The sequence below is a fragment of the Aotus nancymaae genome, unplaced genomic scaffold (genome assembly GCF_030222135.1).
Source record: "Aotus nancymaae isolate 86718 unplaced genomic scaffold, 86718_ANA_hifiasm-v0.15.2.pri h1tg000019l, whole genome shotgun sequence".
NCBI classification, from domain to species: Eukaryota; Metazoa; Chordata; class Mammalia; order Primates; family Aotidae; genus Aotus; species Aotus nancymaae.
Window position 1 is genome coordinate 50,991,487 of NW_026988431.1, and position 18,688 is coordinate 51,010,174.

General features: G+C 33.8%; 1 protein-coding gene across 1 annotated transcript in view; it reads left to right on the plus strand.

The window, feature by feature from the left end:
• The window catches only part of RSRC1 (arginine and serine rich coiled-coil 1), a 405,395-nt gene that overhangs the window by 157,443 nt on the left and 229,264 nt on the right, over positions 1-18,688 (plus strand). The window contains exon 5 of the mRNA XM_064378499.1: positions 13,886-13,922. Within this exon, the coding sequence (XP_064234569.1) occupies positions 13,886-13,922 (37 nt within the window). The remainder of the gene's footprint in view (positions 1-13,885; positions 13,923-18,688) is intronic.

Here is an 18,688-nt window from a genome sequence, read left to right on the forward strand (position 1 = left end):
CTGTGTCAGCAATGGAAACATTATCATTCGTTTTTACCTTTGCTTGTTTGCTAAGTGAAAAATGGCATTTACATTTATTTTATGGATCTTTACTGTGCACTATAAAATTTATCTAACTGTATAAATGTGTTAGCTATCTATACAGTGTTTGTTTTGTGAATATTGTGAGAATTTAATGAGAATGTAAGTGTAAATGACCAGTTTCAGTGCCTGGTATATGGTAGCCTATCAATCAAAGTTAGTATTTATTTTTACTCGAAGCCCCACTGCTTTGCTGCCTCCTCCCTAATCATGTTTCCAATTAAGGAGTAGAGGAATATTGTAAAATCTTGTTTTATTGTTGAGGTTATTGTTTTTTAAGAGTTGACAGTAATAAATTTTCCCTTGACTAGAGTTTGGGAATTGAATTCTGGTTTCTAGCTGAGCAGTGTAGTGTAAGCTACTTAATTTCTCTGAGCCTCATTTATCTCATATATGAAATAGGTATAATAATTATATCTCTTCATGATAAAATTATAAGCATTAAATGAGCAGACTATGTAAAGCACTTGTTACAGCCCCTGGCATACTGTTCAGTATTTCCTCACAGGTGGAATCTCTGAGAAGGTCAGTTTCACTTAGACAAATACTGTGAAAATTTAAGTGCTGGGAAGTGCAAAGAGGTCTTTAGGAAACGGCAAATCATTTGACTTGAGCAAGAATCTTGAATTCTAGGCTGAGGAGTTTGATTCATTAAGCAAGGAAAGACATTTCATTATTATTTCCTAATAGTATTAGATGCTTACCTGATTAAAATTACACCTTAGTTTTCAGTTTCCTGCTGAGTTAAATAGGAGAACGGAAGTTAAATAGAACAACAGAAAGAAGAGAAAATCATCAGAAGGCTTTAATAATTGAAGACCTGAATAATCAATCTCTGAGTTATTCAAACTTTGCCGTTTTCATGAAAAATATATCCATGTTGCACGTTTCCCTGAATTTTAACAGCTGAAGACATAATAGGATATATTTATTACCCTCTCTTGGGATTGTTGACTGTATTACCTATGGGCATATATTGCTTTTATTAAATTATTGGGACATAATTTTATAGTAGAATTTTTGAAAGTAGAAATTGCATTTTAAAATTGTACTTAAATTTAGATTATTTGTAATTATAATGTGAATTTAACTGATACTTAAATAATATTTGTATTTGTATAGAAGTAATAGTATGCATGAATTTAAATTATGTATGATTAAGTAGTGGAGATGAAATATACTAGATTTATTTCTCCTTATAAAAATTATATAACCGCAGTTCTCCAAGTGAAATAACGTTACATAAAATCATCAATGATTTTTAAATCTAATAATCATTCTTTTTTATACCCCAGTTTTATTTGTCAGGATAAATCAGAAAGAACCTATATGTCCAAAAATAAGGGATAAGTTAACTTATTGTACATCTATATGCAGAATAGTATATAAACATTCAAATGTTATATGCAAGTATATTATTGGCACCTGAGAAGCTGTTTACAATATATAGTAAAGTAGTGAAAAAAATTATGCTATAGAACAAATCAACCATGGTCCCATTTTTATAAGAAAAACAATTGTATTTGTGTGTATTCATAAGAATGTCTGGAGGAAAAAACAAGGACATATTGAAGCTATTATCTTTGGCTAGTGGGATTTCAGGTGACTTTTATTTTTTCTTCATTAGAACCAGATGTGATTTTGAATTTCTCTACAATAAGCATTTATTATTTGCAGGGTCACTTGTAGCCCATATGGCACCTTTGTGCATACTATGCAAGGTGTCCCTCTTTCCTGTGGATGTATACCAGGATATACTGCCGGGGCATATAACTTTTAGATTCCACTTGCCCCCTCAATTTTTTTCTTTTTTCATATTGAACAACATGCACAACTGTATGTGATGGACCTAAAAACTTACATTATAAAAATTATTTTAAATTAATTAAAGTTGAATGACCTTTTAACACATCATCTCTGGGTCGGGCACTCTCTATACTTGAACTCTGCCAGGTCATACTGGACTTTTGAGCTCACTCTTCCTGCCTCCTCTTTTTTATGCACTCAGTCTGCCCAAATACAATCAATCCTTCAAGATTTAGCTAAAATTACCCTCCTCTTTGAAATCTTTTCCAACCACTCTAACACATCTGGCCATTTTTCCTTTTTATGAACTTTTCTTGAACAAGGTCAAGAGCATGGGTTGAAGTGTGGGGGGTGATGGTGAATAGGTTGCATCTCACTTGCTAAATCCAGACAACTGGCCATGACTCCTTAGAACAATTTGTTGAGCAAGGCATTGAGTTGCACCTGGCCTCAGTTGGAAAGAGAGTTGTCATTGATTGTGAATGTTTGTCCTGCATGTGGGAAACATCGGCTAGGTACTATGTATCACATGCTGTTTCCCTGCCTGGATTGGACATTAACTATTTTATATAAAATCTTCCCTTCGTATCTGTGGAATATTGATTCCAGGACCTACTGCATACACCAAAGTCTATGGATTCTTAAGTCCCTGATATAAAATGGCATAATATTTGTCTATAATTTATGTATTATCTCTAGATTGCTTATAATACTTAGTATAACTTAAATGTTCTGTAAGTGGTTCTTATACTGTATTGTTTAGGAATAATTTCAAGAATAAAAAATCTGCACATGTTCAGTACAGATCCAAGTTCCTCATCCCCCCCGACCCCTGAATATTTTTTATCTGTGGTTGGATGACTTCATTGATGTGGATTCACAGATAGGGAGGGCTGGCTGCACTAGCCTTGGTTTGACAACACAGTTTTTAATATCTAAGGCATAGATACCATATTTTTTCTTCCTCTTTTTTTTGTTGATGATGTTTATGTTATTATTGCTTTTGTTATCCCCTCAGAATTTATTATGGAGCTAAAGATGCTCAGTAAATAACATTTCCATTGTGCTTGCTTCACCTTGATATTTTAAGTCTATTTCTGCTATAATTTCTCTTGTGTCTAAAAGATTTCTCGTATTGGTTCTTTTACGTCAGATCTACTGATGACAAATTCTCTTAACAGAATTCTCTTAACAAAATGAGTATTTTCCTTTGTTTGAGACTGTTATCTATACCATGACTTCAGAAATACTGAAATCTCTTCTCTTTCCCCTGTAGACTCTTTCTATGAACTCTATTTACTTGACTGGTTTTAAGTGGCATAACTGATCCATGCCAGCTTAAGTGTTCAGCTTCCCATTGGAATAAGCCAAGTTTGTATCATAAGTCCTTGGCTGTTTAATATATTTAATTTAAACTTGTCCTGACATAGTGGATGCTCACTAATATTTGTCTGTAAAACTGAAGGATCTTAAAAAGGAAACAAAACACTTAAATTTTGTTAACTATGGTAGACTTACCTGTGCAAATGATTTATAAGTTCTAGAACTTTATTTATTACCAATAATAGATCAAAAACTACTTGTAAAATGCAGACATCTGAAAACGATCCTTCTGAACTATAGTAACATAAGAATATTCATTTAGAACCACTGATTTGCAAGGTGTTCTCCAATCAAGAGAAAAGTGCTAGGAATTCTAACCAAACCTGAGAAGTAGAAACTCAGAATTTCAGGAAGATCTTTGTGGATCGGAGTACTGACATGAAACATTTTAAAGAATTGGATTAAAATATAAAAATAGAAATTATTTTTGCTTATTTTTCCCAACACACTGTACCTTCTTGCAAATAGAACATAAGACTGTGCTTATATCAGGATATCTGTAGTGCTCTTATTGGATGCTAGCAAAAATATCTGTCTGTATATCTGTCTGCCTGTCTGTCTGTCCAAGATTTGATGTTTGAAAATGAGACTGACTTTTGTTTATAGGTATTACAGTTGAAATGGATTTCAAGGCAATTTAAAAAGCTGAAACTTAAAGATTTTTTTTTTTATTTTGCAAGTGGAGTATAGTCAGTTGGTCCATTATTAAGCTGTTATATTGAACCATATTTACTGGGTGACTTCTATATTATATGCTGATTATCTTGTTAATCTAATTTTGAATGTAAGGTCAGAAAAATTTGAGAAATATATAAATGAACAAAGACCCATCATTTAGTAAATAGTAGAGCTGAAATTAGAACTCAGCTTTTTCTTAGATTTACATTTTACCAAACTTTGTATTCATCAATAACATTTGATACATAACAGAATCTAGTACATGTAAAAATGTTTTCATTATTGTTTGAGATGGAAAATGTAGATTTTTAATAATGTGTGTAGTCAGACCTTTATAAGCCTTGAGTGACATCCTATAAAAAAAAATCCTATAGATTTTGCTTTATGAAAGAAAAAATACAAAATTAGCCATGATCTTAGCTCTTATATCCATAGAAAACTGTATCATACTAATCTTTTAAAAGTAAATAATATGCTTAGTTCATGACAAAAAATCTACTGTACATTTTTATTTTGGCCAGGTACAGTGGCTCACACCTATAATTCCAGTTCTTTGGGTGGCTGAGGCAGAAGGACCACTAGAGGCTAGAAATTTAAGACCAGCTTGGACAACATAGTGAGACCCTATTTCTACAAAAAAAAGAAAAGAAAAAAATTAGCTGAGTGTGGTGGCACATGCCTGTGGTCATAGCTACTTGGGGGAGCCTGAGGCTAGAGGGTCACTTGGGCCCAGGAGTTAGAGTCTAACGAGATGTTCCTACTGCATTCCAGCCTGGGTGACAGAGGGAGACACTGTCTCTTAAAAAAAAAAAATTATTTTAAATATTTAACTCCATTTTAAATAATTATATATACACATTTTATATAGGATAATACATATATTACTGATTATAATTATATTTAGTCTTTTATTTACTAAGGAATTAGTGAAATGATACTTCAGTGCTAGTTCAGTTGGTTATGTGAATTATAGTTTATGAGTATTTTATAACTAAACACTCACTGGAATTTTGGCCTGCTCTGTGAAATGATTTCGGTTTACGTTTATTTTGTTAAGTTTCTACTCGTCCCCCCAAAAAAGTCACTTTTCCTTTAGATGTCTTTTGTTTCTTAAATTTGTTTTTAAGTGATCACTTTGTAAGTAAATCCATAATAGATTTTGGATTGAGATAATAGGGAATGACGAGAAAAACTGTCATTACTTACTGGGAGAATTAAGTAATTAAAGTTATTTTTCTAAGCTTATATTTTGACAAATGTAGATGCAAAATATTGAGAGTAAGAGAAATTGCCGTCATCAGAAAGAATAGTATTTTTTCAACATAAATATTATTATTAAATGTGGCTCCTTAACCCAATTCCTCTAGACTACTAAAAAACCTTAATGTTCACTTGCTATGGTTGATATTGTTCTTATATTTTAAGAAAAGGTAAGAAAAGTTGATGACTTTCTAGTAAGGCTAGATCTTAACAAAATCTTAGTCTTTTTGTTAACAAATTTCTTAAGAGGATATAAGCTTTGTCATAGTAATAGTTTTTTTTTTAGACTTAGAGTATATTTCTTTTGGAAAAATAATGACATTTATTCGTAACAAAGGGAAAATAATGTCTACTTTTATTTATTTATTTTTTGCCTGCCATAGCATGATTGATACCTGGCATCTTCTCACGCCTAAAATTGAAACTATCAGATACCACCTGATTTATTTAGGAAAACCTCAGTTTTGTCCCAGTTAGTTTTAAAATGTCTGCCTCATGTATGTTGAGCCACTGCATTTCCTGCTTTGGAGCCTTGTGTTATGCCAACATTACTATCTGTGCTGCCTCAACTACAAATTGGATGAACAGTCCGTGACACTTTATCAATATTATTACATTAAACCAAGTGGATTTTGATTGATAACCTAATATTCAACTAATGCAGAACATCAATCATGGCAAGTATATTAATTATTTAATATTGCAGTCTAATTCAGAAATCGATGTGCTGCATGAGGGGAAGGGAAACTCATGGTTCCCAGAAGATTTAAGACAGGGAATGATTAAAAAAAGACCTGCTGTACTCCTGTGTGTTAGTTCGATACAAATCTTTATTCATTTGCCAATAATCTCTTCCCATTTTCCACTTCAGGACCATTTTATCAGTTTTGAGACCTATAATTGAATTAAGTCTGCTTTCAGCACAGGGCAAAAGGAGTTGCACAAATATTGATGAAGTCATGACAGGGACAACCCAAGAGACAGACCACTAAAGAGGATAGGTTTTATACCATTTGTTGTAAGATCCTTCTATCAATGTCTTAGATCTTGCCTCTCTATTTTTTAAAATTCATTAAAACTTTTAGAATCACTTTTAAGACTTTTGTGTTTAAATATCTTCCATCATAATAACATTTCTATAGTTGATTTGTTTATAATCATGTACATTATCCTTCTGACTCACAGCACCCTTGTGTGTTAGGTAAGGCAAGTAAGCCTCACATCATAGATGGACAATCTGAGATTCAGAAAAGTTGGATTATTACTCAAGCTCACATGATTATTTTGTAGGAGTGTTTAAATTTGAGTGTAGGCACTCTGCTTCTAAAACCAGTATTATATATCATACTGTCTTGTGTTGTAGTTATGTACTCAGGATACTTTATCTGTGTTGTTTTGAGATGGTCATTCTTCCTTATCTTTCTGACCAAAGTAAAAGTGAAGAAAACTGATTTTCATGGAGAACTTGCTTAAACTTAGGTGTCCCAATATGATATGTGTTAAGCTTTATGTATATGCAAACCTTCCAGATATAAATGAAAACTTGGTTTATCTTTTGCTAGACTAGAATACACATTTAAGTCCCTGAGTCTCATATATTTATATATTACCTAAAATTACTTTATTGTCATATATACACATACATATATGCATGTGTATATGTATGTATGTATTATATATTACCTAAAATTACCTTCTTTTCATAATAATACATACATATATATATATGTTTGTATGTATGGGAGTAGGAGACTTAAATATATTTTGTCATTAAACCATTAAACTTGCTGCTCCAGCTTTCTTTTGGTTAATTTGCCTGGTTTTATGGGAAACCTTTTTTGGGAAACTCTTCTGTATTATGTGTCTTCTGTAAATAATACATTGTCGGATTTTTTTATCCAATCTGAAAATCTTTTCTGGGATTTCAATTCCAGATGATTATGGGTGAATTTTCTCTAGTTTTCTTTTTAGTTATTGATTACTTAGATTACAATGATTACTCAATTCTAGGTCATTCTTTACTTGCCTTACCTTGTTGCTTCTTCCTGAATTTATTTCTCTTCTTACCTGTATTATATTCCTCAAGACTTCTTTTAAATAACGTCTTTGTGTGGTGAATTTTCTGAAACCTTGTATGCTGAGAATTTCTTTATTTTTTTGTATTTAAATAATAGTTTATTAGCTATATCTTAATTATAGGTTCACAGTTACTTTCCTGTAACACTTCATCTTGAGAATTATTACTACTCCATGGTCTTCTTGCCTACACTTTAGTGTTGAGAAGTCTAATATCAGTGTTACTCTTCCTTTGTGGAGGGGTCTTCGTTTTCATCCTGGAAGCTTTTTGACTTTTCTCTAATTCATTATAGTCTTAAATGTCTTTATAATATGCTTTGCTGTGGATTTTTAAACATCCTTTTCAGCACTCTATGTGCCCTTTCAATCTGAGATTTGAATATTTTTATATCTGGGAACTCTCTGTCATTATTTTTTCAAATACTTCTTCTCTTTGATTTTTTCATTACTTCTAGGATTCTCATTATATAGATATTTACACTTCTCCTGTTCTTAATTCTATCACTTGTTTGTCTTGTCTTTTTGCCTCCTCCCTATGCCTTCTGTAATAGTTCTTCTACCCAGTTTTCCAGCTTATTAATTCATTCTCTGTCTGTATCTATTATGTTTTCAATCCATTCTCTGAATTTTTGATTTCAAATGATCATGTTTTTAATACTCACTAACATATATTGATTCTTTTTCATAACAGTATTTTTATACTTCTATTTCTAAAAATCATCTCTTTGAAGATGTTATGTTTACATTCTTGTTTAGTTTATTCTGTTTTATCTGAATAAGATTATTATTTTTTTAAATTTCTGTTTATACATCTTAAAATTTTCCTTGTGGGTTTATCTTTTATTTCCTAACAGCATTTAGCTGCCTTGACTAGTAATTTTAATCTAAAAGGAGGGGCTAAAACCTAGGATCTGACTTGTACTTTTCCAGGTTAATTTAAAAACTAGAAAACTTCTAGTGTTCTAGTTTAGCCTCAGTTACTTTCCCCATTGTGGCTCCCACTCCCTCAAAAACAGTTAAGAAAAAAAAAAAAAGGGAAAGCAAAGGAACAACCCACACCTTACACATGTTCATGTACATACATGCATGTATACCTTCCTCCCTTTTTTTTTTTGAAAAAGGAAGAAAGAAAGAGAAAAAGAAAAAAAAAGAAGGAAGAAAAGGAAGAGAAAGAAGGAGAGAGAACGGGAATATTGCTTTATTGCCCAGGCTAGAATGCAGTCTAAAAATGGGAATTGAAAACCTCTTTTATGCCAATAATTGTGCTTAACAATGGAGACAGGAAGGAATAAGGGAAGAAAATAACAAGCAGCCAACCAATATTTCATTTAAACCTATGAAATGCTATACAATTATTGAGGAGTGATTTACTTCCAATTATGTAGTCACTTTTGGAATAGGAGTGATATGGTACTGATAAGAATGTATGTTTTGTGTATTTGAAGTGGAGAGTTCTATAAATGTTTATTAAGTTTACTTGTTCCGGGTCTGAATTCAAGTCCTGGATATCCTTGTTAATTTTCTATCTCATTGATCAGTCTAATATTGACAATGTGATGTTACAGTCTCCCACTATTATTGTGTGGGAGGCTAAGTCTCTTTATAAGTCATTAAGAACTTGTCTTATGTATCTGGGTGCTCCTGTATTGGGTGTGTGTATATATAGGATCGTTAGCTCTTCTTGTTGCATTGATCCTTTTACCGTTATGTAATGTCCTTCTTTGCCTCTTTTGATCTTTGTTGCTTTAAGGTCTATTTAATCAGAGGTGAGAATTACAACTCCTGCTTTTTATTTATTTGTTTATGTTTGCTCTCTGTTTGGTTGGTAAATCTTCCTCTGTCCCTTTGAGTCTTTGTGTATTATTGCATGTGAGATGGGTCTGGATACAGCGTACCAATGGGTTTTGGCTTTTTATCCAGTTAATAACATATATGAGTTTAATACTGCCATTTGATGCTAGCTGGATATATTTTTGGAAAGGCTGATACTGGTTGTTCGTTTATATGTGTAGTGCTTCTTTCGGAAGCTTCTGCAAAGCAGGCCTGGTGATGGTAAAAATCTCTTAAATACTTGCTTGTTTGCAAAAGATTTTATTTTTCCTTCGCTTTTGAAGCTCAGTTTGGCTGGATATGAAATTCTGGGTTGAAAGTTCTTTTCTTTAAGGATGTTGAATATTGGCCCCCACTCTTTTCTGGATTGTAGGGTTTCTGCTGAGAGATCTGCTGTAAGTCTGATAGGCTTCCCTTTGTGGGTAACCTGACCTTTCTCTCTAGCTGCTCTTAGTATTTTCTCCTTCATTTCAACCCTAGTGAATCTGACGATTATGTGCCTTGGGGTTGGTCTTCTTGAGGAGTATCTTTGTGGTGTTCTCTGTATTACCTGGAGTTGAATATTGTCCTGTCTTACTAGGTTGGGAAAGTTTTCCTGAATAATCTCCTGAAGAGTATTTTCCAACTTGGATTCATTCTCTTCGTCACATTCAGGTATACCTATCAAACGTAGATTAGGTCTTTTCACATAGTCCCGTATTTCTTGGAGACTTTGCTCCTTCTTTTTTATCCTTTTTTCTCTAATCTTGACTTCTCGTTTTATTTCGTTAAGTTGGTCTTCGAACTCTGATATCCTTTTTTCTGCTTGATCAATTCGACTGTTAAAACTTGTGCATTCTTTGCGAAGTTCTCGTGTTGTGTTTTTCAGCTCCATCAATTCACCTATATTCCTCTCAAAATTGTCTATTCTCGTTAGCCTTTCGTCAAACCTTTTTTCAAAGTTCTTAGTTTCTTTGCATTGGGTTAGAATAAGTTCTTTTAATTCACAGAAGTTTCTTACCATCCACCTTCTGAAGTCTACTTCTGTTAATGGAACGCACTCGTTCTCCATCAGGACTTGTTCCGTTGCTGATGAGGAACTGTGATCACCTGTAGAGGGAGAGGCATTCTGATTTTGGGTATTCTCAGCCTTTTTACGCTGGTTTCTTCCCATCGTTGTAAATTTATCCGCCTGTTGTCTTTGTGATTTCCGACTTTCAAATTAGGTTTCTGAGTGGACATCGAACTTGTTGATTCCCAGCGCTGAAATCTGAGCAATCCACTGCGCTGGCCAAAACAGCGGTGTTAAGATTGATGGTGCTTCTCTGCCTGGGAATCGGCCAAAAGGGGACCCAGTCCCACTCACTCTGCACCAAGAACTGCCACGCTGAGGCGCCAGCAAAACCGCCACGCCAGCCACAAAAGTCGTGCTAGCGACCCGTGGGGCTCCTCCACTGGGAATCTCCTGGTCCGTGAGCAACAAAAATTCGTCTGAAAGTGTGGCGTCCTCTCGTTCTCTGCACTTTCACTAGGAGCTACTATCCCGAGCTGCTAGTGATCAGCCATCTTGGATCTCTCTCCTCTACCTTCCTCCTAATACTACTTTATATTCTTAGGCAGCCACTCACTATTGCAAATTGCCTTGCTATTTACGTGGGTTGGAGATAGAGTGGGGCTGGGTAGTACTGCTCAGACACCTGAGCTGGAGCTGGTTGCTACCAACTCTACCCAAGCCTGTCTTGTCATGGTCATATGTCATACCCTTAAATATATTGATTCAGGCATTGTATTGGGTGCTGGAATATAAAAATTAAAAAGATGCAACACATATCTTCAAGGAGTTTTTATTTCACTGGTTTGAATGGGAAAGTAAACTGGCATTTATAAAATACTGTGATCAGTTCTGTGATGGGACATGCTCAGAGTGTTATGGAAACGTATAGGAAGAATTTATTACATAATTTGTGGGAAAGCAAGAAGGTTTCCCCAATTGAAGAATGGTTTAGGATGAGTCCTGTAGGATGGATTTTTGTTAGATAGACAGGGAAGATTAGAGGAGGCTGGGAGAAAAGGAACATTTTAGGTAAAGGGAGAAAGTGGTTCAGTGGTGAGTAAAACCAGGTTAGTAGTTTGTTGTGACTGCTCTTGTTACTTTTCCTGTAATGTGGCTTTGACAAGATAGTAGAAGGAATAGGTAAACTGAAGTATGGTAGGATATTGTAGATTTTAAGAAGAGAATTGACATGCTTAAGCTTACATTTTAGAAAGATTTTTCTGTGTTATGCAGAATGAATTGACATGGGACAAGGCAGGAACTATTGACATCCAGTAAGAGGGCTGTTGCAACAATTTAGGAAGAAAAGATGATGGACTGAAATAACGTTAAAGCTGTGAAGATAGAAAGAAACAGTTAGATCTAATGATAATTAAGGATGTTGGATAGCCAAGACCCTGTGGTTGATTACATTTGGTAGTGAAGGAAAGGGAATGTGTCAAAAATGATTACTAGTTTTCTCTCAGGCGTGCCATTAAAAACATTTTATAAATATCTTTTAATGTAAAGTATTGCTAGAAACATAGCAAAGAAATAGCCTACATTTCCTTTTTGTTGTGAAGAACAGTTTCTTGTCCTGATTCTAAAATACAAGCATCTCAGAAAATTAAGTGATTTTCCCTAAGATTGTGGCAGGCTCAGTTAAAAGCAAACCTACCCTGAAATGAGGCTATTTACAGTCTTTGTTTATCTCATTTTATGTGGACATTAATATATTTGTTTCAGAATTATTAATGTGTATGATGATGAGATGCTGCATCAGACCCTACTGGCAGCATTGTATGACATACCTTCACCTTTCTGAAATCTGTAATATTCTGATAAAGCATATCTAGCCCCAGTTATTTCACATAATCAAGTATGGACTTATATTTTGAATCTGGTCATTTTTGTTCATTTTATATTGCAATATTATTTTCCAATAAGAACCATTTTGTGACAATGTAGCTGTGGGAGGAAACGAAGTAGATGTGTATTATATAGCACAAACTCTAAGATAGATTGCCAAGTGAAGGTACAAAACAGTGTGTATAATATACTTCTATTGTGGATTTAAACAAACATAGACAGGGAAAGAGACATACAGAGACACAAACACAGACACACATACACACACGAGTGCATAGAACACCTTCAGAAAGATAAGCCAAGATTGAGAACTAGGAGTCAGTGATGGGAGGAAGATTTGATTTGTGTGTGTGTTTGTGTGCATGCGCATGTGCCCACACACATGTCGCCCTGTTCAGATGTTTCGCTATTACTTTTTTTGTTTAAATTTTAAGTTATACAAATAACCATATTTTTTCTTGTGAAAACATAAAGATTCATTTGACTCCCAGCTCCGATAAATACATTAATTTTATAATGATAAAGTATAAAATAATTATTTATATAGATAGTAGCCTTCTCTCGCACCTTGCAGTAATTTATTCCTATCATTTGTCAGTAGGACTGCAGACATTAGAGATTAAAGAATGAGTTTCAGAAACCATTAAATATCTAAACATTGAATATATAGTTTTGCTAAGATTGCCAGAAGCAGGAAATACAGAAAAGAATGGCTGAAAATTAGTGCTAATCAGTAGAAGTGGGAATTTATTCCTAAAGGGAATAAAAATGGAGAAATTTGGAAAGGTAGTATAGCAAGACAAAGGAAACAGGTAAGTATATCTTTGGCAAAAAAAAAAAATAGAAGACAGAAATAGAAAAGAAAGTTGAGACCCCTCAGAGAAGCAAGGAGGTGTGGGGAAAAGATTAAACATCATGAATGTAATAATACTGTTTATTGTTGGAGGACTTATATTAATAATTACTTTCAACAATGTGATAGGATTATAATTTCTTGTTTAAAAAGGTAATGCTTGGTAGTTATAATGGAACTAAAATATTGCTTGACCAGAATGAGAAAAGCCAAAGTTCATTTGTCACAAATAAATTAGTACAGATTGAAATCAGAAAAAATTTAACTGTTTGCCGCATTTCAACAGTGTATATTTAAATTGTTTGCTACTTGTACAAATACTTCTATTTTTAGTTCCATAAGCAGTCTCTTTTATAGTATAAAGCAGGAAATTTAATATTTTCAATTATCGTGATACTTAAAATATATCGTGAAATTTGATGTTTATGTTTTCTTTGGTGATATTTTCTTTTTTAATATTAAAATGATCTTAGGTCCTGGTTTGTAGTGTGCATTAAATTGATAAAGTTAATGACAGAAGAAAATAGGTTAAGATTTAGTTATTTAGCTATGTACTCACAAATGTATTCTTTATGTGTACATAAAAATGCAACCATTGATGGATGGATATTTGCAAAAGCAAATAAAAATATGAGTTGTAGAATCTAGGTGGTGGATAATATCTGTAAATTTGAACATTTTCATAATAAGCTTTGGAAATAAACAATAATTAATAAACAAAATCTCTCATGGAAAAGCTACTGTTAAAGGAATAGATATTGTTTGAGGAGTAAAATAATGATGTTTTTGAGTTTATTATGTTTTCCATTGGCTTTCAAAAATCTGAAACTTTTCTTAGTGAAATACTAATTTAGTGGTAAATCTTATAAAGTATCTGTTCACTTTTGATAAAAATTGTTTTATTTTTAAAAACAGTGTTATGAACATAAGTAAATATAGATAAAATATTACAAGAGTTCATAAAACATTTTGAGGTAAACAAATTAGAGCAGACAAGGATTTAACAACTATTTAGAACTTTTATTCTTCTATTTTAGGGAATCTGGAAACATCAAAGCTGGATTAGAACATCTGGTAAGTTCTAATTTTCTCTTGAACATTTGCATCATCTTTGATATCTGCATTCTAAATGAACACTTTTGAATGAGCTTTGAATACCTTGTATTGAGAAAGTCAACCATTTCCCAAAGGGTCAGCTTGCTGTTATTATGTGAAGGCACTTACATTTTCATTTCTCTTATCATTTCAAGGAAATTTAAAAATTTTTTAAATTACTTTTTTTTGATGTAGAGATGAAATAAAATAGATGACAATCCTTGGATTGATGCTTGCTTTAATTATAAACAAAAATTGTTTGGTGTAGAATTTTTGGCATATCTTGCTCTGATGAAAACAAGCTTGTGTTTTAAGAAAAACACAATCAAATATTGCATGCATAAATATGGTATGTTTTAGCAATTTAGCAGCTTTGAAAGAAGTGCACAGCTTTGTCTTTCCTGATGTCTTTGCTTTATGAATAATGCATTGATTTAAACTACATTCAGATGTAGAATATAAAATAATTGAGATGCAAAATTTTTGGTTTAAGTAAACATTTTAGAGAAAAGTGAAATTCAAACTGATTTAGCATTAAAATCTGTCATTGATCAAAAAATTGGAAAACCTGTACAATTGTAGTATGTCTGAAATTCATTGAGCCCACTGTATTGAGTGTTTATTACAACATTAAGTAGTTCATTTAAACTGAGCATTATAGAGTCATCCTCTGGTTTCTCGTCAGTTCCAAATGTTGAATAATTAATGGTACAGATTCTTTTGTAAATACTGTCTAAGTAGTTTTTTTAATGCAAGACTTCATTCGTATATCATACTGTAGCTTTGTTAAGTATTAATATACTTTTGATTGGCTTCCACAAAAGCAAACAGTAGCAAGAGACAGCTTTGTTTTGACTTATAGCAGTTTTAGAGTTGAAAGGAATTCTTGGTTTTTCCTTTACAGCTAAAGGAAACTGAGGAAACTTACACTTTTAAAAGTGATCCTAAAAATTAGAAATGAATTATTAAAAATCAGAGTATAATACTTAGAAAATTTGAGCTATGTATTTGAGGATTAGAAGTTAGTAAATAACACTGATATTTTCATCATTTAAAAGTGTTTCCTGAACCACTGTTTATCATTTCAAAATAGCACACAGATTTAGGACATATGGACATCAGAATAGACATGTTAATCTGTAACGTCACATTCCAGTATCACTTAGGGGCTTACAACAGGAAGAATAGCTATCATAGTGCCAAAGTGAGGTGTCTTTTATTTTTTATTTTTATTTGTATTTTTTGAGATGGAGTCTCGCTCTTTCTCCCAGGCTGGTGTGCAGTGGAGTGATCTTGGCTCACTGCAACCTCTGCATCCTAGGTTCAAGCGATTCTTCTGCCTCAGCCTCCGAGTAACTGGGATTACAGGTGCCTGCCACCATGCCCAGCTAATTTTTGTGTTTTAAGTAGAGATGGGATTTCACCATATTGGCCAGGCTGGTCTCAAAACTTCTGACCTCAGGTGTTCTGCCCGCCTCGGCCTCCCAAAATGCTGGGATTACAGGTGTGAGCCACCCGGCCTGAGGTGTCTTTTATATTTTTGTTGTAAGTTATTATTTATTAAAAATACTTTATATTTACTTTGTTCATGTTCTTCAGTAAAGAGTAATGGGTTTGATGTTTCTCTAGTTTAAATTCCATACTTTTTATACTTACTAGTAGGATCTCATTTTCATTGAGTGTTTCACACGTTTATATTGTACTTATAATTTTATCTAGTAGTGGTTTCTTGGGCTGCCCAGAAACCTCTCCAAAGCAGATGGTACTCCAGACTTCCATTACTCACTTTAACCAAAATAGTTCTACTTTTAGTTATTTTGTAGAATAAATGTTTGAACTTTTTTTTTTGAGACGGAGTTTCGCTCTTGTTACCCAGGCTGGAGTGCAATGGCGCGATCTCGACTCACCGCAACCTCCGCCTCCTGGGTTCGGGCAATTCTCCTGCCTCAGCCTCCTGAGTAGCTGGGATTACAGGCATGCGCCACCATGCCCAGCTAGTTTTTTGTATTTTTAGTAGAGACGGGGTTTCACCATGTTGACCAGGATGGTCTCGATCTCTTGACCTTGTGATCCACCCGCCTCGGCCTCCCAAAGTGCTAGGATTACAGGCGTGAGCCACCGCGCCCGGCCTGAACTTTTTAATAACATTTCATCTGAAGAAAGAGTTCTCTGGCTAAAAATATTTTAAAAGTTTTGATAAAATATGGTTATCATTGAAGAATAATTGTATATTAATTATTCTTCCCTATTCTTGAGTATAAGTTATATTTCATTTTTACCTGTGTCATATACCGCAAATATATTTCAAAGATACTCATTTTGGAAATGAGCCAGGACTAGCATACAGTTAGGTAGTAAGAACCAGATGATTTGAATGCATTTCATCTTAGTTGTTTGAAAGACTTACTTGATGTTATAATTGACCCACTAACTATGAACTATTAACAGTATATTCATCTATCCATCTCTCTGTTTATCCATCCATTCATCCATCTTGCATTGTGCATTAATAATACTCAGTAAAAATTGTCAGTGATATTATGAAGAATATCTTTGTAAACCTTTCTAAAAAGGTTCATGCCTAAAATGGAGCTAAACGTAACAATTTATGGGTTGTGCATTAATGAAACCTGTTCTGTCTAGCACCTGTGGGTGGCAGAGGTTTGTGTCTCTCCCTTTCACTGCTGAGGAGATTGTTAGGAGCCTTCTAGCATATATGTAGCTCTTTTTGAATTGGCTGTATGGCTGAATGCAGTTAGAAGTATAATTTTGAATAGATTAATGTTAAAACATATATGGTATAAAATTAAAATGAGAAAAGCATCCTACACATTTGGATTTAATTTATTCTTTGCATAGCTTTCTTCAGTCTTTGTTTTTAAAAAATTATTTAATTATTTATTTAGATTATCATAGAGAATTAGCATTGTTCTAAGAGGAGTAAAAGCCAATATACATTTCAATAAGTTAAGAAAAATTACATATGTAGCTTGTTATGCTTGCTACCAGGTAACATAGTTGCAGTGTTTTTGTACTATATGTTTATATGCTCTTCTTGGTATATAGTTATATGTAACCCTGGAAAGGAAAAAGCAAGTGTGGATCTATGGAGAAAAGAGTGGGATAGGTGGACTGTTCCCCTGGAACCTCTTCGAAGACTGATTTCCTTTACTTAAGTTTTTTACAGTCTCTTAGACCATTAATTCAGCCTCTCTGTTTTGTTTTTCTTCTTAATCATTTCTTTCTCTTGATGTTGCCAAGTGTTCCTGAGAACTTAGTATCTCATTCTCCTCACTTTAAATTTCTTGTAATACACCGTCCAATACCATCATCTTATTTTTCTCTTCACAAACTTTTTCACTACCCATAAAGCCTATGTCTGTTAAAAGCTCTAGACTGAGACTTTGAAGGCTGTTGCTCTGTTATCCATTGATGATTCTTGTCTGATGATTGCAAAATACAGATTATCCAATTCTACTGCTCCCTCCATGTTACAGCTAGCACTCTACAGTAAGGAAGAGCCTAGCCTCCTTATTTTATTTATCTGTTTATCAGGAGTAGGACTCATGATTTTAATTTTATTAAAAAGATTATTGTGAATTACTTTCCTTATTTATTTTGATGCTCAGATTGTCCCAGATTTATGTAGGGAGAATCCTTTCAAGATGGCTCCTGGGTGCTTATGACGAGTGAGAACGCTGACTCTTAATAACACCAATACATTTACTCATTGGCTTAGTCATATAATACACATAAAGTAGTTTTAGAATTGCTGCAAATATACTTTGAGTAAAACAACCATGCTAAAAAGAGTTCCAGATTTATTTGCAATTCCTTTTCTCCAATGAGTGTAGTTACGTTATTCATTTGAAATATAGTTGCATTTATTTGTTTCTGTTTGCATTCAATTTAGGTGTCTTTGTCCCCATTCCTATTGATTTAATTATGTTTGAACATGTGTGATGTTAACATGCTTCCAGAGGTCAAAATTATACATAACAGTATTCTCAGAGAGGTGTGTGTGTCACTCTCTTCCCCTTGTAGGTAGCCAATTGTGGGAGCATATGTTTCCTTTTACCCCTTATAGGTAGCCAATTTTATTGATTTCTGGTTTTTTTTTTTTTTATTGCGTTTTAGGTTTTGGGGTACATGTGAAGAACATGCAAGATTGTTGCATAGGTACACACATGGCAGTGTGATTTGCTGCCTTCCTGCCCATCACCTATATCTGGCATTTCTCCCCATGCTATCTCTCCCCAACTCCCCAACCCCCACTGTCCCTCCCCTATTTCCCCCCAACAGACCCCCGTGTATAGTGCTCCCCTCCCTGTATCCATGTGTTCTCATTGTTCAACACCCGCCTATGAGTAAGAACATGCGGTGTTTGATTTTGTGTTCTTGTGTCAGTTTGCTGAGAATGATGGTTTCCAGGTTCATCCATGTCCCTACAGAGGATGCAAACTCATGATTTTTGATGGCTACATAATATTCCGTTTTGTATATGTGCCACATTTTCCCTGTCCAGCCTATCATCGATGGGCATTTGGGTTGGTTCCAGGTCTTTGCTATTGTAAACTGTGCTGCAATGAACATTCGTGTGCATGTGTCCTTATAGTAGAACGATTTATAATCCTTTGGATATATACCCAGTAATAGGATTGCTGGGTCAAATGGAATTTCTATTTCTAGGTCCTTGAGGAATCGCCAGACTGTCTTCCACAATGGTTGAACGAATTTACACTCCC